The following is a 22,900-nucleotide window of genomic DNA, read 5'->3' as shown; positions in this document are numbered from 1 at the left end:
TTATTTATTTGATTTCACCATTTTACCATTTGTTTTCTTGATTTAATATTGTATATTATATTAATATAATCACTACATAGTTATTCAGTTCACCCTTTCAACCTATTTTGATCATATATGTAACGATATTGCAATGATTCAACGTTTTAGTCTTGTCCTAATGATGCAAACACAGGTAATAAAAAACTAAATTATGGTAACTTCCTTCATCCGTTTTCACCCGAAAATACGAAGTGTGGACATACAGAAGATGGAGCCCTTTGCTATTCAGTGGTGACCTTTATTGAGGGACTAATGCAGTTACAATGTATTGTTGCCATAGGCTGCATGATTTTTGGGCTAATATAATGCAACATTGTGTCCGTATCAGTGAGTAACCGCTCCATATGTTATGTAGTGACAACAGGAAAGGTAGGATTTGAAGGCAGAATGAACTAAGCACATAGCCTTGTGGGGCATTTAGCGCCTATACAGATCACACCTTTAGGCTGGCGCCACACGCTTGTCAATTCTCTCATGTAGGGTGTCACTTTACTGTGATACGATTTTCTCACAAAAAAGAATCGCAGCACAGGTGTGGAGAAGACGGAAGCTTAATTTCTCCCTCTTCTTCACTGTCTCTGTGAACATATATTGAGCTGCACTCAAGTGACATCCGAGTGCAGTCTGATGTTATACTTACAACCATAGACTTGAATGGATGTGCATGGTCTGATTCTCGGATGCACTCGCAGCATGCCCCATAGTATAACATTGGGCCGAGTGCTATTGTATAGGAGAGCCCCTTGGGTTAACAATAAAAGAAAAAATCAGTTCACTCACAGAACAAGGATCCCTGATGCGTGGATAAAGCTTTGTAGTGCGAAAAGAGCTCATATGCAGGACAAATGTAAAAATCCAGCAAAAGGGTCCTTAAAATAACATACATGCCAGTGTGAGAGAACCCTAAGGGCTCCAGCAAAGGGGTCCTTAAAATAACATCTTTATTGAAGCTCCTTGAAAACCACTGTGGAATGGCATATATGCGTTTCTGGCATAGCGTCCTTATTAATCACTGCATACCCGGTGTTCTCATTGCGGCATCCATTCTGAATACTGAAGCTTAGTCCAATATGCCAATTCGGGGGCTGGGGGAACCATCGGTGTGGCCAGGAAGCTTCAGTGCGAGAGGCCTGGGAAAGATTGGCGTATGCACAAGCAAGGTCACGGCGCACTTCATGGCATGACGACCTATCGCGTGCCTGTGCATGACCTTTCTCATCAGGGTCAGAGGCGCGGGCTTAGTGTTAGAGGGGTTTGCGATGCAAAGTGGTGGGGATCAGAAGATGCGCCGAGGACCGGATGGGTGATGGTGAGGAACGGCTGGGCTGGAGAGGTGAGCAATAAAGCCAGATTAGGAGTTTTCTTAATTTTTTACATCTTCTCTTTATCATGCTCCAGAGCATAATGAGGGACATTACACTTCTCTGTGAACCAAATTTCCCAGGAAGCTTTGTGCGAGCAGGGGGAATTCTAATTTTGCTTGAGATTTCTAGTCTCCAAAACTGGGTAAATCCAAAGAAAGGGGGGAGCGTACTTTGTACTAATACCTGCCTTCTGCGGCTCTACGAAAGAGGTACAACCAGGGAAAGCCAATCCAAATCAATGTGGACCTCAATAGCCAAGTGGCCCTCCTTCCTCCTTCCACTACATATAGGGTACAGCCGTACTCAGCAGACAGCGGGGTAACTAATTGTGGGCTGTTTCATTTCCCATTACTCCTTGGGACAAGCCCATTTTAGCCACTAATATACACTTTTAAGCATTTTTGTATATAAAATCGCATGAAAGTATCTGCAGAAAGTGCTTAGTGACATTTTGCCAAAGTGTCTACGTTTAGAAAATATAGAGCTATGGGGGTTTAATACCAGCCTTTTATTTTGTCATTTTGATTTTGTCTGTATGTGTCAAGAGGGGGAAAAATTGACCAGGCTATAAGATGAGCAAAATGTCAAAGAACCCCTGCAAGTGAAAGGGTTAAACTGGGATCTGCTTGCATTTTCAGATCTTTGCTGTGGATGAACTGCTTGTATTGTTTGGCAATAAATAACTTGTTAAAATCTTAAATCAGTCATGGCGTTAAGCTTCATTTGTTGGTTTTCACAGTTGTTTTATGCAGAGCCTCTGAAATCACTTTCACAGTGTAATTCTTTCAGCAGATCAAGCCACTTACAAATACCAGGAGCAGATAATCTATACATTGCTGACCGAGACACCCAAGATCTCAGCATCTTTGGTCTGAGGATGCCATCTGGTGGCGACACACAATGAAATCTTAGGTATTTGGCGCCATCATGTGGTCACTCAGCAAATGTGCTTGTGAACGACAACATACTCTAAATTCACAGGATATTGACATAATTCCATTTCAGATGAATAATAAAATAAACAGATAAAGAGGTCATAGTATAAAACAATGCAAAGAAAATACTGCACATACATAGACATTTAGGCCATAATAAAACTTTTATATATCTGTGAACGAGACTTTAGAAATAGTAGCACTGGCAACAACATTGGCAAATGTAATTTATCAATGATTTCACCATCATATATACAACTCATAATCACATACCTCCCTACTTTTATGTTTACTATTCAACATTTATTTTATGCTAAACCAGTACCCTAATCTCTCCCACTCCTTTATATGCACCCACAGAGAAATACCGCCCCCAGGAAGGCTCATTAGTGTTCCCACAGAGTACAGGCCCGCTTTCAAGACCTCCAAAGTGCTCCTTGTACAATAAGATGCCCCCACGCATAGTATAATGCCCATTACACTGTATGATGCCCTCACAAAGCCACCCTTCACACAGTACGATGCCCCCCACAATTCACAAAACCACCCTTCAAACAATATGATACCCCCCACCGTTCACAAACCACCCTTCACACAATATGATGCCCCCCACAGTTCACAAAACCACCCTTCACACAATATGATGCCCCCCACAGTTCACAAAACCACCCTTCACACAATATGATGCTCCCACAATGTGCACACACAGCTCTGCTTCACGAACACATACACACTCAGCTCGGCCACACACAGCTCTGCTATACACTTACTCAGCTCTAACATACACAACACACTCACTCAGCCACGCACATTCAGATATTCTATACCCCCACTCAGCTTTGTAATACATACACAGGCTCATTTACTCAACACTGCTATATACTCACTCAGCGCTGCCATACACCCACACAGCTTCTCTAAATACACACTCAGCTTTGCTATACTCACAATCAGATGTGACATATACTCAGCTTTGTTACACACTCAATCAGCTCTGCCGCTCACAGTTCTGTTGGTCACACACTCAGCTCTGCTAGACACTTGCCTCTGTGTGAAGTGACCTAAAGTTTCTGGCAAGAACTTCAATCTTTATTTAGACTGTTGGAGGAAGCATGAAGTTGGCTCCTGCTTCATCATTACATTCAGTTACATCTGTGACCTTAGAACTCCGATACAGCTGACATCAGGACATACCTCCGACCTCCTGGACGGCCCCCCACATTTCCACTAGATCTGGGGAGGTCGGAAGGTATGTAATCACGGTATTACCCATGATGCCACTCCTGCTTGGTGAGCATTGCCTCATGTACAGTATCTATTCGCAGAACATGCGACCATGTCTACAGGTCTACCCATTACTCCAACACCAGAGTCACCAACTTGACTTCTGCTCCCTGGAAAGGAATCTCAGTAACTTTATGGGCATCTGGGAGAAGCAGAGGTTAATACAGGATAAGATATCATGTGTTTCCAATAGAGAACTTATTTAATGCAGAATTTTTGCTCTTTGCTGTGTGTATACAGATGCAGCAAAGTTTATCACAGCAAAATACCCCATCTTGATAAGTTATGATAGAAGGATTAAGATAACATTGCACAAGCCATTGGCTGATGTTAGGTGTTGAATAGAGCACTGCTATCCAAGTGTTGACTGCAACTGCTATTAACCCCTTCACCTTCCCGCTTGTTTTCAACTTTCCAGGTATATGGTCACAATGCAATGTCTCCAGTCAACAAGATCTCATGCTATGAAAAGTTCCACTGCCTTCGTACAAGCTGATACCTACGGTCTCCCAAGTTTTGGTTGGCCCACAGCTTTTGTATCTCCAGCCAGTATAGTCTATAGTCAAAGTCATTGCTCCATACCACAACTGTAGCACATTTCCTGCTCCAGCTGGAAACAAGAGTTCCTAAGATAGGTCCTCACATCCAGACGATAGATATCACGACCGTTGCATGTGTATCCTTGTGTACACCATAGCAGACATCTTGAGTTTCTCTCATATGATACTGCCAACTCCTCGATGGGAGAAGCCCTGAGACGAGGACTCTATATTCAGTTCCCCAGGAAAGGTTCTGTCTCTCCTGCTGGTCCCCCCATATCCACCTTGACTACAGGCTTGAGCTGGGAAACTCCACACGTAACCGACGAGAATCTAACTTGTATCCATTGTGTCCAAATACTGTGTCCTCTGCATCCCATGGATCCTGGAAGCTGATGAAGGCAAATGGTGCGATATCGCTTCCCCTGCCATTCTTCACTTTGATGGTACGGATCCACCCGTATAGATGGAACAACTGTTCCAGCTCCGTCTCCCGTATTTCGGCCCATAAACTGCCGGCCTAAAAGCACCCATCTCCAGAGCACTGACCCCAGCCAGGGAGATGGTCATTTCACAGCCTGGTAAATGGTATTCAGATGAGACAATATCCGGGTTGACCTGGGTGACGGAAGACACAGTGTCTCGAAGTCCCTGGGCGTCCTCCCTGATGTTATTTTCCTCCCCCAGGTCACATTCCTTCATGGTAACAGGAATTTTATTTCATTACTCAACACTGGTGGGGGGGGGGTTAGTCTGCATGTTGAGATTGCACTGTTCCTCAGGTAATGACATTGGCCCAGTGGCACACCAACCCTGCTCCTAGGTTGTTTCTCAACAACACATTTTTGGGTAGGTGTCGCACTACTCCTACATCTACTATTTCATAACTGTGACCTCAGTCTAAATGTAGCCGAGCCCTCTAAATGTTCAGAGATTCTACTCTGGCTACACTGACTAACATGCGGCTGTCAGAAACAATACATTGGTCAGGTACTAAATCTTCTTTGATCAATGTGACAGAGGTTCCAAAGTCACAGAGCCATGCAGCCTCCACTCCCTCTACTGAGAACGGCTGCAGACATTGGCTCATGGTCGCTGAGGTGTCCCTTCTAGTCTGGGACACTTGTCCTTGCACCACATATGCCTCTTCCTCTTCCGGTTGGGGTAGTGGGATCCTCTCTCCTCAAAAATGCCAGCCCTATTGCAGCACAGTGTTCACCTGTTGGGGATGCAGATTATGTGGGTTAGAACGTTCCCAGCATTCCCTGGCAAAGTGTCCCATGCGTCCACAGTTCTGGCAACTTAACCCCCTTGTCCTAACGTGGGCTGAAATTGGGGCCTTGGGAAACCTCCTTCTAATTGTGAAGTCCAAAATCCCTGCAGTTCCTCCTCTCGACGGTTCATGGGTCTAGCTTGCCTCCCTGTAAATCCCTGTTCCTGACTCGCTGGGGCTGTCCTTTCATGTAGCCCGGGTTGATTGGCAGAGCAATCATCAGAAAATCTTGCAGCGTCATCCAGACTGAGTGGTTTTCTATCTGCCACCCTTTCTTTTATGTCACCTGGGAGCTTGGACATAAATTGTTGTAGCATGAATATATCCAAGAAATGTTTCTCTACACCGAGTGACTGTCGTACATAATATGTTGTCAAACTCCCGATGCGTGAGTGCACCGGGCTTGTCAGTCGCTTGAAACTTCCTTCGGAAGGTTTCAGGCGTGATGGCATACTTCTCTAGTAATGCCCTGAGAATGGTATAGTAACATCTCTGATCTCCAGAAGACAAGTTATTAAAAGCTTTTCTTGCTTTTCCAGTCAGGCAAACGCTCAAAAATCTGGGCCAGTCATCGACTGAAACCTCATGCATCAGGCAGAGGTTCTCAAATAACCAGAGATGTTCACCAATATCCGAGGTGTCTTCATTGAACTGTGGTCCCGGTACCTTAAAGATGCGGGTCCCTCTCTCCAGTTATCCACTATCATCTGCACTGGGGCAGGTGGGAGTATCGCTACACGCACACCCAGATATTTGCTTAACACTGCTGCAAGCTCTATCTCTGTGCCTTGCTCTCCTGGCACGGCCAGCATCAGTTTCAACTGAGTCGGTCTATCCCCCACCATCTGGATGACAATCCTGGGCTGTGGTCCCTCCGAGGAGCTGCTTTCCTCCACGTCTGAACTGATCTTCTCATGTGTTCACGGTCCCACTCAGCCAAGGGTTGAATTAGGGTTGCCTGGTTGTCCTCCAGTAACTACTCTTGCTCTCTCCCAGAGCAAAGGGCTCTCAGCTCCTCCTTCTTGAGCCTAGAATAGTTTGCAGACTCCAAATACAGAGCAAATAAGTGGTAGAAGAGCAGAATAACAGCCACAAGCGACCCCATTTTGGAAATTATACCCCTTTGGGAATTTATCTATCAGTGTAGTGATGATTTTTACTCCATGAGTGTTTTTATTCTCCGAATAACGTGATTCAGATGAAGCCCACAAAGGATCCATTCACTATAATGAGGCAGCGGAGTTATTTTGGACCTTTTCAGAGGTGCACAAAACTGTGGCGGACCGCACTTTTATGCACCCTGGATCATAGGTCAGACAACGTCCACAGTCCGTCTGCCTCATTATAAGGAATCTTCCGCCGGGGATCAGTCTGAATCACGCATTTCAGAAATTTTGACGGAAACCCAGGTGTAAGCGCTTAGCATAGACCGCAGGATAAATGTGAGTCGAGCCTTACTGCAATCTTTGGGAGGTAGAATGAACAAAACAACAGGTGAAGAATTGGTTTTATTTTTTACACCATTCTTCGTGCAGGATAAGTGATTAGACTACTATATTCTTCGGGTCGGCGCGAGTACAGCAATACCAGGTTTATATTGGTTATTTATGTTTGGCTGCTGTCACACACTAAAAGACACTCTTTTTTTTGCAAAAACAAATTTTTGCATCGCCATATTTTGATAGCTATTCTCTTTCCATATTTCTGCTGACAGAGTCATGTGAGGGATTGTTCTTTGTGGGTCAAGTTGACACTTTTATTGATACCAGTTTTTGGACACGTGACATATTTTGATTGCTTTCTATTCTCATTTCTATTCCAATTTTTGGGAGGCAAAATAATGGTGGATTGTTTTTTGCGGGACAAGATGACATTTTTAGTGATACCATTATTAACTTACATTCGTCTTTTGACTGAGTTTTATTTCACTTTTTGTTTGGCGGTATGATGAAAAAGCATAGTTTTTTTACTCGTTTTTTTTTTTAAGTGTTCACTGAAGGGGTTAACTAGTTGGACAGTTTTATAGGCCAGGTCATTCCCGATGCAGCAATACCAAATATGTGTACTTTTTTTTCATAAAAATATTTATTTATGGGTACAATATATATTTTAATTATTATTTCATGATATATATACAGTATATGTAAATGACTATTCTAGCTGCCAATGTCTGGCTGCAATGCAATATCTTCATAGGTATATAGAGGCCCATTTCCAACAACCATCACTCCAGTCTTCTTATGGTACTTTGTGTTTGCTAACTGTGTAAGAAGAAGGCTAATGGATGGTTAGAATACCCTTGAAAACCCTTGTGCAAGTATGTTAGCACAGCTGAAAACAGTTTGGCTGATTAGAGAACCTATAAACCTGACCTTCCTTTCAGCTAGTTGAGAATCTGGAGCATTACATTAGTTGGTTCCATTAAACTCTCAAAATGGCCAGAAAAAAAGAACTTTCATGTGAAACTCGACAGTCTATTATTGTTCTTAGGAATGAAGGCTATTCCATGCTAGAAATTGGCAAGGAAATGAAGATTTCCTACAACAGTGTGTACTACTCCCTTTAGAGGCTCTAACCAGAGTAGAAAGAGAAGTGGGAGGCCCCGCTACACAACTGAGCAACAAGACAAGTACTGTACATTAGAGTCTGTAGTTTGAGAAATGGAAGCTTCACAGGTCCTCAACTGGCAGCTTCATTAAATAGTACACGCAAAAAGCCAGTGTCAACGTCTACAGTGAAGAGACGACTCCGGGTTGCTGGCCTTCAGGGCAGAGTAGCAAAGAAAAACCATATCTGAGACTGGCTAATAAAAGGAAAAGATTAATACGAACAAAAGAACACAGATATTGGACAGAGGAAGATTGGAAAAAAGTGTTATGGACAGACGAATCCAAGTTTGAGGTGTTTGGATCACACAGAAGAACATTTGTGAGACGCAGAACAACTGAAAAGATGCTGAAAGAGTGTCTGACGCCATCTGTCAAGCATGGTGGAGGTAATGTGATGGTCTGGGGTTGCTTTGGTGCTGGTAAAGTGGGAGATTTGTACAAGGTAAAAGGGATTTTGAATAAGGAAGGCTATCACTCCATTTTGCAACGCCATGCCATACCCTGTGGACAGAGCTTGATTGGAGCCAATTTCATCCTACAACAGGACAATGACTCAAAGAACACCTCCCAATTATACAAGAACTATTTAGGGAAGAAGCAGGCAGCTGGTATTCTATCTGTAATGGAGTGGCCAGCGCAGTCACCAGATCTCAACCCCATTGAACTGTTGTGGGAGCAGCTTGACCGTATGGTACGCAAAAAGTGCCAATCAAGCCAAACCAACTTGTGGGAGGGGCTCTGGAAGCATGGAGTGAAATTTCTCCAGATTACCTCAGCAAACTAACTGCTAGAATGCCAAAGGTCTGCAATGCTGTAATTGCTGCAAAGGGAGCATTCTCTCACGAAAGCAAAGTTTGAAGGAGAAAATTATTATTTCAAATAAAAATCTTTTTTTCGAACCTTCAATGTCTGGACTAGATTTTAAATTCATTTGGCAACTTATTTGATTAATAAAAGTATGTGTTTTCATGGAAAACACAAAATTGTCTGGGTGACCCTAAACTTTGGAACCGTAGTGTATAACTAAATTTTTTCAATTTTTTACTCACTATCTGACATTCACTTTTTGCAGTCTGATTGTTACAAAGAACAGCAATGCAGGAGAATTGCTATGCACTGCGCATGATCTAACTAAGTTGCTAGCCCTGCTGACCCGGATGTTGTCATGATGACATTGGGTCACCATGGCATTGATCGGCCCCTTGTGATGATGCTCACTCTCCCTGCCTTCTAAATGCTGCAATTGATATTGATCACAGCATTCAGGCGGTTAAACTGCCGGGAGCGGTGTGGGCACCGTTCCTGGCAGAGAGTGTTATGTCAGCTGAACTCCCGGCGGTGAGCGCACTCTGTGTGCAAAATCACGTGGGCGTAACCATATGTCTAAGGTCGTGAAGGGGTAACCTGCAAATATAGAGTTAATCTGTAGGCTGATAGCGTTTCAGTGTTATCCAACTGCTTTACGAAAAGTGTGACTACTGGGAGAAAATGACTTTATTCCTCCCAGGAACCACTGATTTTCAGACAGAGGCATGCTGGGGCGTTTTCAGTCATTGCTCAGTACACCGTGAACAGCACCATAAGCAAAAGCAGTTTGATTGCCTGCTCGCTCTGCAGTGCATCTCTGCAAACTGAGCTGACAAAAAAAGCATTGTCAGTCTTTGACATTTGGCTCTCTTGACTGAACACTACACCCATCACCCTGTGGCGGTTTTAGGGTAAGTTCACACAGGGCATTTTTGCTGCGTTTTTCTGCTGCTTTTTTATACTAATTTTCAGCTGCTTTTTACAGTACCAGCACAGCCTATGAGATTTCAGATATCTAATGCACACATATTGGTTTTTTGTGTCATCAGGATTTTGTGCTTTGCTGCTTTTTTTGGACACAGAACATGTCACTTTCAGCATTTTTGCAGCGTTTTTCACCCATTGCCTTGAATGGGTGTTGAAAAAACGCAGCAAAAACGCAGGTACCATTATTTGCAGCGTTTTTACTGCAGAAAGTCAATGGACATTATCATCGACAACAAAACACAAAAAAGTACCAAAAAGCAACAAATCCGCACCAACAAAGCACATAAACTTTTTGCCACAGCTTCTCTCCTGCCAAGAAGATCAGGTTTTGCTGTGGAAAAAAAGCAGCAAAAACGCCCTGTGTGAACTTACCCTTAATCTCGACAAGATCCCACCTACCCATATAAATGTAGGCTATTAGCACAGGAGAGGATTCACTTTAGGATAGGTTCCCAGCAAACAAGATTGCCTTGTCGTGGCTGCTGGGCATTTTTTAATTTTTGAATTTATGCCGACAAAGTATATTTGTTTTTTTTCTATTTTCTAGAGCAGTAATGCAATTCCAATTTCATATACTTCATGTTTACATGCTACAGTGTTACAGAGTGCAGCTGTATTTGTTAGTTACTGGGCACTGAGTACCGAATGAAGACGCTCCCTACACCGCCCCTATGACTGACCGTAGATGGCCCCCAGAGAAAATAAAGATAATTTCCTCCCGGTAGCTGCATTTTCAGGACAGAGGCTGGACATGATTCGTACTTAATTATCCTGCAGACTTACCCTATATCTGCTGCTTAATATGATTTAGGGACATGACAGATTCCCTTTAAGCTAAAGTCTGCTATAAACATTTAAATGGCTGTATCTCCCATGTGTTGGAGCGCTCACTTGTCCAAGCATCCCTGTGTCCTCCATAAGACTACCACCACCAGATACAGTACAGACCAAAAGTTTGGGCACACCTTCTCATTTAAAGATTTTTCTGTATTTTCATGACTATGAAAATTGTACATTCACACTGAAGGCATCAAAACTATGAATACATGTGAAATTATATACTTAACAAAAAAGTGTGAAACAACTGAAATTATTTCTTATATTCTAGGTGCTTCAAAGTAGCCATCTTTTGCTTTGATGACTGCTTTGCACACCCTTGGCATTCTCTTGATGAGCTTCAAGAGGTAGTCACCGGGAATGGTCTTCCAACAATCTTGAAGGAGTTCCCAGAGATGCTTAGCACTTGTTGGCTCTTTTGCCTTCACTCTGCGGTCCAGCTCACCCCAAACCATCTCGATTGGGTTCAGGTCTGGTGACTGTGGACGCCAGGTCATCTGGCGTAGCACCCCATCACTCTCCTTCTTGGTAAAATAGCCCTTACACAGCCTGGAGGTGTGTTTGGGGTCATTGTCCTGTTGAAAAATAAATGATGGTCCAACTAAAGCAAAGCGGATAGAATAGCATGCTGCTGCAAGATGCTGTGGTAGCCATGCTGGTTCAGTATGCCTTCAATTTTTAATAAATTCCCAACAGTGTCACCAGCAAAGCACCCCCACACCATCACACCTCCTCCTCCATGTTTCACGGTGGGAACCAGGCATGTAGAGTCCATTCGTTCACCTTTTCTGCGTCGCACAAAGACACGGTGGTTGGAACCAAAGATCTCAAATTTGGACTCATCAGACCAAAGCACAGATTTCCACTCTTCTAATGTCCATTCCTTGTGTTCTTTAGCCCAAACAAGTCTCTTCTGCTTGTTGCCTGTCCTTAGCAGTGGTTTCCTAGCAGCTATTTTACCATGAACGCCTGCTGCACAAAGTCTCCTCTTAATAGTTGTTGCAGAGATGTGTCTGCTGCTAGAACTCTGTGTGGCATTGACCTGGTCTCTAATCTGAGCTGCTGTTAAAATGCGATTTCTGAGGCTGGTGACTCGGATAAACTTATACTCAGAAGCAGAGGTGACTCTTGGTCTTCCTTTCCTGGGGCAGTCCTCATGTGAGCCAGTTTCTTTGTAGCGCTTGATGGTTTTTGCCACTGCACGTAATGATGGCCACTCGTTTTTCTTTACTTAGCTGCTTTTTTCTTGCCATAATACAAATTCTATTCAGTAGGACTGAAAATCTAGCTGTGTATCCACCATACTTCTGCACAACACAACTGATGGTCTCAAACTTTTGGTCTATACTGTATATCAGATGGATGTTTCCCTGACAATACATTTTCTGAGGCACCTATACATAGACTATTGGCAGGTTTAGCTAACATTAGTCTGTGTATAGGGGGCTTATTCCTTGCTACATCTGTAACCAGTTGTACTATCTGGACCATGCATATATCTATATAATCTTCTAAGGGGTACTTCCGTCTGTCTGTCACGGAAATCCCGCGTTGCTGATTGGTTGCGGCCGGCCGCGACCAATCAGCGAAGGGCACAGTCCGGCCGTGAATTGGCCCCTCCCTACTCTCCTCAAGTCAGTGCCCCCTCCCTACTCCACTCTAGTCAGTTCCAGTGTGTCGCCCCATCCCGGACCAACTTTTTACTATTGATGCTGCCTATGCAGCATCAATAGTAAAAAGATATAATGTTAAAAATAATGAAAAAAAAATCATGCTATTCTCACCTTCCGTCGCCTCCGCAGCTTTTCCGTTCCTCTCGATGCTCTCGCCAGCTTCCGTTCCCAGAGATGCATTGCAAAATTACACAGATGATTTAGAGGTCTCGCGAGACCGCTACGTCATCTGGGTAATTTTGCAATGCATCACTGGGAACGGAAGCTGCCGGCCGCATCACGAGGAGCGGGACAGCTTCGGTGGAAGGTGAGTATATAACAATTTTTTATTTTAATTCTTTTTTTCACAGGGATATGGTGCCCACACTGCTGTATACTACGTGGGCTGTCTTATATTCTACGTGGGCTGTGTTATATACTATGTGGGCTGTGCAATATACTACGTGGGCTGTGCTATTTACTACATGGTCTGTGTTATATACTATGTGGGCTGTGTTATATACTGCGTGGCTGCTATATACTACATGGCTGCTATATATTACGTGGCTGCAATATATTACGTGGCTGCTATATACTACGTGGCTGCTATATATTATGTGGCTGCTATATACTATGTGGCTGTCTGTGTTGTATACTACGTGGCTGCTATATATTACGTGGCTGTGCTATATACTGCGTGGGCTGTGTTATATACTACATTGCTGTGATATATACTACATGCCTGTGCTATATACTACATCGCTGTGCTATATACTACGTGGCTGCTATATACTACGTGGCTATGCAATATACTGTGTGGGCTGTGTTATACACTACATCGCTGTGCTATATACTACGTGCCTGTGCTATATACTACATCGCTGTGCTATATACTACGTGGCTGCTATATACTACGCGGCCAGCCGCGACCAATCAGCGATATTGCCGCGGGATTTAAACACCGCTTCGGTGATTAGTCGTGCCTGGTCAACCGCGACCAATCAGCAAAACGCAGTCCGGTCGCGAATTGGTGCGGGATTTCAACCACGCTTCGCTGATTGGTCGCGCCCGGCTGGCCGCGACCAATCAGCGATATTGGCGCGGAATTTAACCCCCACTCACAGCGCGACGTACATACATACATATTCTAGAATACCCTATGCGTTAGAATCGGGCCACCATCTAGTCTACTATATAATTGTCTAAGGGTCACTTCCGTCTTTCTGTCGGTCCTTCTGTCTGTCTGTCTGTCTGTCAAGGATATTCATTGGTCGCGGCCTCTGTCTGTCATGGAAATCCAAGTCGCTGATTGGTCGTGGCAAAATGGCCACGACCAATCAGCGACGGGCACAGTCCGGCGGCAAAATGGCCGCTCCTTCCTCCCTGCAGTCAGTGCCCGCTCCATACTCCCCCCCCAGTCAGCGCTCACACAGGGTTAAAGGCAGCGTTAGCGGACCGCGGTATGCCGCAGTGTAACACACTCCGATAACGCTGCTATTAACCCTGTGTGACCAACTTTTTACTATTGATGCTGCCTATGCGGCATCAATAGTAAAAAGATCTAATGTTAAAAATAATAAAAAAATTAAAAATAGTTATATACTCACCGTCTGTCGGCCCCTCGGATCCAGAACAGGCCTTTCCCGCTCCTTGCGACGCTCCGGTGACCGCTCTATGCATTGCGGTCTCGCGAGATGATGATGTAGCGGTCTCGCGAGACCGCTACGTCATCTCGCGAGACCGCAATGCACTCTTGGGACTGGAGGGTGCGAGGAGCATCAGTAAACGCTTCACCTGGATCTGGGGCCAACGGAAGGTGAGGATATAACTATTTTTTATTTTAATTCTTTTTTTTAACAGGGATATGATGCCCACATTGCTATATACTGTATGGGCTGTGCAATATACTACGTGGGCTGTGCAATATACTGCGTGGGCTGTGCAATATACTACGTGGGCTGTGCAATATACTGCTTGGGCTGTGCTATATACTGCGTGGGCTGTGCTATATACTGCGTGGGCTGTGCTATCTACTGCGTGGGCTGTGCAATATACTACGTGGGCTGCGCAGTATACTACGTGGGCTGTGCAATGTACTACGTGGGCTGTGCAATATACTGCGTGGGCTGTGCTATATACTATGTGGGCTGTGCAATATACTACGTGGCCTGTGTTATACACTACGTGGGCTGTGTTATACACTACGTGGGCTGTGTTATACACTACATGGGCTGTGTTATATACTGCGTGCGTGGGCTGTTATATACTACGTGAGCTGTGTTATATGCTACGTGGGCTGTTATAAACTGCGTGGCTGTGTTATGTGCTATGTGGGCTGTTATACACTCCGTGGGCTGTGCTAAATACTACGTGGCTGTGCTATATACTCCATGGGCTGTGCTATATACTCCGTGGGCTGTGCAATATACTACGTGGCTGTGCTATTTACTACGTGGGCTGTTATATACTACGTGGCTGTGCTATATACTACGTGGCCGGCCGCGAACAATCAGCGTCAGTCGCAGTCCGGCCGCGAATTGGTGTGGGATTTGAACCGGCCGAGTCCTGTGTATTAGATGTATTATTCTAAAATCTTCATAAATAAACTACATACATATTCTAGAATACCCGATGCGTTAGAATCGGGCTACCATCTAGTAAGTATATATTTGCGCTAAATGACTATAGCTTTTATATGGAAAGAAGTCTGTTAGCACGTGGACACGACTAGAGATTTTTGTTTATGATCTTGTTACTTTGGTGCTGTGCAACCTGTGGAAAGCAATAAAACTACACGTTTGGATCAAAACTGCATTGCATGTGTGAATGCTACCCAAGGTCTAATGCCTAACTGAGAACGAGAATCCCTACGATGTATATACATATTACACACATAATATATATATATATATATATATATATATATATATATATATACTGTATATATATTTTACACGCACAGTCTATACAGATATACTTAGTACTGTTCCCACTTTTAACTCTTTAAGTTTGACTGATATGAGATACGGCCACTATGCTAGAATGTTGTATTTCCGCCCCCAACCCGACCTGCAAGACAAGAAACTGACCTTTTATTATACTCACCTGTGGGACAGTCCGGTCAGAGGGCTGACGCTGGTCTTGGTCCGGCACTTCCCTTCTTCTTTCGATGCCGTCGTCCTTCTTCCTTCATGTGGATGATGCGTCCCTACGTTATCCACACAGTGTTCCTCGGCATCGCGCTACTGCGCAAGCGTACGTCTCAGCCCTGACTAGGTCAGAGTAAAGTACTGCAATGCACATGCGCCTGGGCTTTTTACTTTTCATGGCACGTGCAGTACTTTCCTCTGCCCTTGTCAGGGCAGAGACGTATGCCTGCGCAAGAGCGCAATGCCAGGGAGACTGTGAGAGTGACGTAGGGACAAGAAGCGAGAAGAAGGACGGCATCGTAAGAAGAAGGGAGGCGCCAGACCAAAACCAGCAATGCCCTGTAGGTGAGTATAATAAAGGGTCTTTTTCTTGTCTTGCAGGTCGGATTGGGGGCTTATATACAGCATTATATAAATGCTGTATATCAGGTCTGAAAGGTGGTGGACGTATCTCATAACGGTCAAACCTGGTGAAAGGTTCGCTTTAATAAGGAACTGGGTCGAGCTTAAAGGTGCCTAGTCTAGGGATTCCACTTTTTACAGGAACAGGAAACCATCATGGTAAGTGATACTTAAAAACTAAAATAAAAATATATTGTTGTCAAACGATAATAAACAAAAAAGTTTAGCGTTTACCTCTGCATTCAAATTATCTGAAAGGCTTTCAAGAAATTGACTTTCAATTGGATTTTGCTGCGTAAGCAGAGTCAGGTAATGGCTGAGTTTATCATGTGTTGTGATAATGGTGCCTTCTCCAAATTTATCAAACTGTGGCCGTCCAGCTCGTCCAAAGATCTGCATGACATCCAGAATTCCCAGATCCACAAATGAACCTCTTTTGGCATCGTAGATTTGTGTCCCCTGAAATGAAATAAAGATTTATAATTGTGTAAGCCACTACAACAGCCCAACTATCATATTGATTTATTCATGGATACGGTCATGTAGAATACCGGACAGTCAGAGGTTTAATCCTGTTTCCCGCTTACATTCACACATTTCTGAAGACGTCTTATTGCACACTGGTCTGTGTAAAGGACATTTTTTGATTGATTTGATCAAAATGTATTAAAAGCCATGTGCCTCTTTTAGCAAATTTAATACATTTTCATACAGTATATTCATAATTTAAGTGGAGATTTTGGACAAAAGTTGCAAAATTTTCATCTATTTTTCTTAACAAGTTTGACCCAACCTCTACATCTTTAGAATACACAGTTTTCTTGTTGCTTTTCAAATGGTAAAGATATAGCAGGAAGAATTACAGCCGCACTCACCGATCTTCTATGCAGTTCACTTTATTGAAAAACCATCTTCACGGCACGGGGGTGTTTGTACAAGGTTAGTGAGAGCCGAACGACGGCCGTTTCACACCGACCAGGTGCTTCAACGGGTTCACAGGTAAACTTCAGCATTTACCTCTTTAACACCAGTCTTGCGAATGTAAGTCAATATGTGGAAATATTTGTAATACATAATACTATGCTACCTTTAACCTGTTCACCCCGAAGCCGGTTTTCACCTTCCCGACCAGGCCAATTTTTACAATTCTGACCACTGTCACTTTATGAGGTCATAACTCTTCAATAACGCTTCAATTAATCCCACTGATTCTGAGACTATTTTCCCGTGACATATTCTTTGATATGACTTGTGTTTATTTGTGTAAAAAAACGGGAAATTTGGCGAAAATTTTTAAAATTTAGCAATTTTCAAACTTTTACTTTTTACGTCTTTATTTCCCAAATGTCTACTTTACATCAGCAAAATTTTTGAAACATAATTTTTTTTTTGTTAGGAAGTTATAAGGGTTAAAGTTGACCAGTGATTTCTCATTTTTACACAAAATTTGCAAAATCATTTTTTTAGGGCCCACCTCACATTTGAAGTGACTTTGAGGGGCCTATAGGGTATTGAGAAAATACCAAAAAGTGACACCATTCTAAAAACTGCACCCCTCAAGGTACTGAAAACCACATTCAAGAAGTTTATTATCCCTTCAGGTGCGTCACAGGAATTTTTGGAATGTGGAAAGACAAAATAAACATTTACTCTTCTTTCACATAAATTTTCTTTTAGACCCATTTTTTTTTTTTTTAACTTTCGCAAATGTAACAGGAAAAAACAGACCATGCAATCTGTAACAGTGGAAACCCCAACAAGTGGCACCATTTTGGAAACAAGACCCCTTATCTAGATGTGTATTGAGCACCTTGAACCCACAGGTGCTTCACAAAAGTTTATAATGTAGAGCCGTGAAAATAAAAAAAATCTAATTTTTCAGAGATAAATCTTTTGAAGCTCCAAATTTTGCATTATCAGAAGGGTAACAGGAGAAATTGCTCCTTACAATTTGTTATGCAATTTCTCCTAAATACACTGACACCCAATATGTGAAGGAAAACAACTGTTTGGGTGCATGGCAGGACTTGGAAGGAAAGGAGCGCCATTTGACTTTTTGAATGCAAAATTTGCTGGAATAATTAGCAGACACCATGTCATGTTTGGAAATCCCCTGCTGTGCCTAAACATTGGAAACCCCCAACAAGTAACACCATTTTGGAAAACATACCCCTTTGGAAAGTTATCTAGATGTGCATTGAGCACCTTGATCCCCCAAGTGCTTCACAGAAGTTTATAACATTAAGCTGCGAAAATAAAAAAAAAAAATTTCAGCAATCTTTTTTAGCTCCAAATTTTGTATTTTCACAAGGGTAACAGGAGAAAATGGACCTCAAAATTTGTTGTGCAACTTCACCGATACCCCATATGGCATCAAAAACTAATTTTGAGGCACAGTGCAAAGCTCAGAAGGGAAAAAACGCCATATTATAGTGTAGATTTTGCTGCACTTGTTTGAGGGTGCAATGCTAGAATGGCAGAGCCCCTGGGGAGCGAACACAGCAGAACCCCCCATAAATGACCCCATTTTACAAACTAAATTGCTCAATGAAATCATCTAGGGGTGCAGTGACTATATTGACACCACAGGTCACAAACTTTTATATACCATTGGCCAGTGAAGATAAAATAATTTACATTTTTACCACAAAGATTGGGTGTTAGCCCCGAGTTTTACATTTTTATTCTGGGAAATGGGTAAATATGGCACCAAAATTTGTCCCACAATATCTACTGAACGTAGCAATACACCATATGTGGCTGTACAGTACTACTTAGCCATAAAGGGAGACTCGGGAGGGGTGGGAGCACTATTTGTCTCCTGGAGCGCAGATTTTCCTGGAATAGTTTGTGGATACCATATAAAGAGCCCCTAAGTGCTAGAAATGCAGAATCCACCCTCAAGTGACCCCATTTTGGAAATTATAACCCTTTGGGAATTTATCTACAGATGTAGTGATGATTTTGACTCCATGGGTGTTTTCCAGAAACAAGCAGCAGTGGATGGTGCTGAGTGAAAATTGCAAACTGTCGTGATATTGACATTACGCCCAGCTCATACTTCTGGAGACACCCACCTGTAAACTACAGAAATGCCAAACATGTGGGCGATAAATGTGGTTTAGGCACACTGGGGCTCAGAAGGGAGGGTGTTATGATCCGGTGACCTTGGAGCCGCATGAGACTTTCTCAGGAGTAGGTGGAACCTGTACTGACCGCAAACCCTAAACTGTCACCGCAACTAGAAGTAGCCGTGGGGTGTACCTAACACATCCTAGACACCTCGACACAGCCGGAGGACTAAATACCCCTATAGATGGAAATGGGAATTCTATCTTGCCTCAGAGCAGAACCCCAAAGGATAGGCAGCCCCCCACAAATATTGACTGTGAGTATTAGAGGAAAGACACACGCAGGCAGAAATCAGGATTTAGCAAAAGAGGCCACGCTAGCTAAATAGGAAAGGATAGGACAGAATACTAAGCGGTCAGTATTAAACCCCTAAAAATATCCACAGCAGATAATACAAAAATTCCACCATCTAACTAAAGACATGGAATGTATATCTGCATCTCCTGAGAATCCAACTTGACTGAAATATCCAAACACAGTCTAAGCTGGACAAGAAAAAAACATTGAATAGTACTGAATTGTAAAGCACACAGCATGTGTGCTGCAGAAACAAAACCAGACACTTATCTTAGCTGATTTGGCAGCAGGGCAGGAGGAACCAGACAGAGATGCAAAACCTCCAAGAACAATGGACAACTGGCAAGGGCTAATGAATCCTGCACACCTAAATATCCCAGTCAGAGCTGCAATCAGCAGGGACACCTGCCCAGGATTGCAACCCAGGGACAACTGCATTACTATCAACAACCACCGGAGAGAACCCAAGAGCAGAATTCACAACAGTACCCCCCCTTGAAGAGGGGTCACCGAACCCTCACCAGAGCCCCCAGGCCGATCAGGACGAGCCAGATGAAAGGCACGGACCAAATCAGCAGCATGGACATCAGAGGCAAAAACCCAAGAATTATCCTCCTGGCCATAACCCTTCCATTTGACAAGGTACTGAAGCCTCCGCCTCGAAAAGTGAGAATCCAAAATCTTCTCAACCACATACTCCAACTCCCCATCAACCAACACAGGGGCCGGAGGATCAACAGAGGGAACAACGGGCACCACATATTTCCGCAATAAAGATCTATGGAAGACATTATGGATAGCAAAAGGGCCAATCGAAAAGACACCGGATTAATAATCTCAGAGATCCTATAAGGACCAATAAAGCGAGGCTTAAACTTAGGGGAAGAAACCTTCATAGGAACATGACGGGAAGACAACCAGACCAGATCCCCAACCCGAAGCCGGGAAACAACACACCGACGACGGTTAGCAAAACGTTGAGCCTCCTCCTGAGACAATACCAAATTGTCCACCACATGAGCCCAAATCTGCTGCAACCTGTCAACCACAGAATCCACACCAGGACAGTCAGAAGGCTCAACCTGCCCCGAAGAAAAACGAGGATGAAAACCAAAATTACAAAAGGGCGAAACCAAGGTAGCCGAACTAGCCCGATTATTAAGGGCAAACTCGGCCAATGGCAAGAAAGCCACCCAATCATCCTGATCAGCAGACACAAAGCATCTCAGATAAGTTTCTAAAGTCTGATTAGTTCGCTCGGTCTGGCCATTTGTCTGAGGATGGAATGCGGAAGAAAAAGACAAATCAATGCCCAGCTTAGCACAAAAGGCCCGCCAAAACCGAGAAACAAACTGGGAACCTCTGTCGGACACAATATTCTCCGGAATACCATGCAAATGAACCACATGCTTAAAAAACAACGGAACCAAACCAGATCGGAAGAGGAAGGCAATTTAGGCAAAGGCACCAAATGGACCATCTTAGAGAACCGGTCACAAACAACCTAGATGACAGACATCTTCTGGGAAACCGGAAGATCAGAAATAAAATCCATAGAAATATGCGTCCAGGGCCTCTCAGGGACCGGCAAAGGCAAAAGGAACCCACTAGCACGGGAACAACAAGGCTTGGCCCGCGCACAAGTCCCACAGGACTGCACAAAAGAACGCACATCACGTGACAAAGAAGGCCACCAAAAGGACCTAGCAACCAAATCTCTGGTACCAAAAAATACCAGGATGGCCAGCCAACACAGAACAATGAACCTCAGAAATCACTCTACTAGTCCATCTATCAGGAACAAACAGTTTCCCCACTGGACAGCGGTCAGGTTTGTCAGCCTGAAATTCCTGAAGAACCCGTCGTAAATCAGGGGAAATGGCAGAAAGGACCACCCCTTCTTTCAGAATGCCGACCAGTTCAAGGACCTCAGGAGAATCAGGCAAAAAACTCCTAGAGAGGGCATCAGCCTTAATATTCTTAGAACTCGGAAGATACGAGACCATGAAATCAAAACGGGAAAAAACAAGGACCATCGAGCCTGTCTAGGATTCAGCCGCCTGGCAGACTCGAGGTAAATCAGATTTTTATGATCGGTCAAGACCACAATACGGTGCTTACCTCCCTCGAGCCAATGTCGCCATTCCTCAAATGCCCACTTCATAGCCAACAACTCCCGATTGCCGACATCATAATTGCGTTCAGCGGGCGAAAACTTACGGGAAAAGAAGGCACACGGTTTCATCAAGGAACCAACAGGATCCCTCTGAGACAAAACGGTCCCTGCCCCAATCTCAGAAGCGTCAACCTCAACCTGAAACGGAAGTGAAACATCCGGTTGACGCAACACCGGGGCAGAAGTAAATCGGCGTTTAAGCTCCTGAAAGGCAGAGACAGCCGCAGAGGACCAATTCGTCACATCAGCGCCTTTCTTCGTCAAATCGGTCAAGGGTTTAACCACACTGGAGAAGTTAGCAATGAAACGGCGATAAAAATTAGCAAAGCCCAAAAATTTCTGAAGGCTCTTCACAGATGTGGGTTTAATCCAATCATGAATGGCCTGAACCTTAACCGGATCCATCTCTATAGATGAGGGAGAAAAAATGAAGCCCAAAAAAGAAACCTTCTGCACTCCAAAGAGACACTTAGACCCCTTCACAAACAAAGCATTATCACGAAGGATCTGAAATACCATCCTGACCTGTTTCCCATGAGACTCCCAATCATCGGAAAAAATTAAAATGTCATTAAAATATACAATCATGAATTTATCAAGATAAGTCCGGAAGATATCGTGCCTGAAGGACTGAAAAATAGATGGAGCATTAGAGAGCCCGAATGGCATCACAAGGTATTCAAAATGGCCTTCGGGCGTATTAAACGCAGTTTTCCATTCATCACCCTGCTTAATACGAACAAGATTATATGCCCCCCGAAGGTCAATCTTCGTAAACCAACTAGCCCCCTTAATCCTAGCAAACAAATCGGAAAGCAGAGGTAAAGGGTATTGAAACTTGACCGTGATCTTATTCAAGAGGCGATAATCAATACAGGGTCTCAAGGAGCCATCCTTCTTAGCAACATAAAAAAATCCCGCTCCCAACGGTGAAGAAGATGGCCGAATATGTCCTTTCTCCAAAGACTCCTTAACATAACTCCGCATGGCGGTATGTTCAGGCACAGACAGGTTGAAAAGTTGGCCCTTAGGAAACTTACAGCCTGGAATCAAGTCAATAGCACAATCATAGTCCCTATGCGGTGGAAGGGAACTGGACTTGGGCTCATCGAATACATCCTGAAAATCAGACAAAAACGCTGGAATTTCAGAAGTGGAAGAAGAGGAGATTGACATCAAAGGAACGTCATTATGAACCCCCTGACATCCCCAACTAGTCACAGACAGACTTCCAATCCAACACAGGATTATGTGCCTGCAACCACGGAAAACCCAGCACGATAGCATCATGTAAATTATGCAACACCAGAAATCGACAATCTTCCTGATGGGTTGGCGCCATGCACATGGTCACCTGTGTCCAGAACTGGGGCTTATTTTTAGCCAAAGGTGTAGCATCAATCCCCCTTAAAGGA

The 22,900-nt window shown here is 43.8% G+C and overlaps 1 protein-coding gene across 2 annotated transcripts in view; it reads right to left on the bottom strand.

The window, feature by feature from the left end:
• The window catches only part of ASCC3 (activating signal cointegrator 1 complex subunit 3), an 824,578-nt gene that overhangs the window by 195,587 nt on the left and 606,091 nt on the right, over positions 1-22,900 (bottom strand). For both annotated transcript variants that reach the window (XM_077289659.1, XM_077289660.1), the window contains exon 16: positions 16,115-16,339. In XM_077289659.1, coding sequence (XP_077145774.1) covers positions 16,115-16,339 — 225 coding nt within the window. The remainder of the gene's footprint in view (positions 1-16,114; positions 16,340-22,900) is intronic.

Source organism: Ranitomeya variabilis, chromosome 2 (genome assembly GCF_051348905.1).
Source record: "Ranitomeya variabilis isolate aRanVar5 chromosome 2, aRanVar5.hap1, whole genome shotgun sequence".
Taxonomy (NCBI): Eukaryota; Metazoa; Chordata; class Amphibia; order Anura; family Dendrobatidae; genus Ranitomeya; species Ranitomeya variabilis.
Note: the sequence above shows the minus strand (reverse complement) of the source record. Positions and strands in the feature narration are given on the sequence as shown.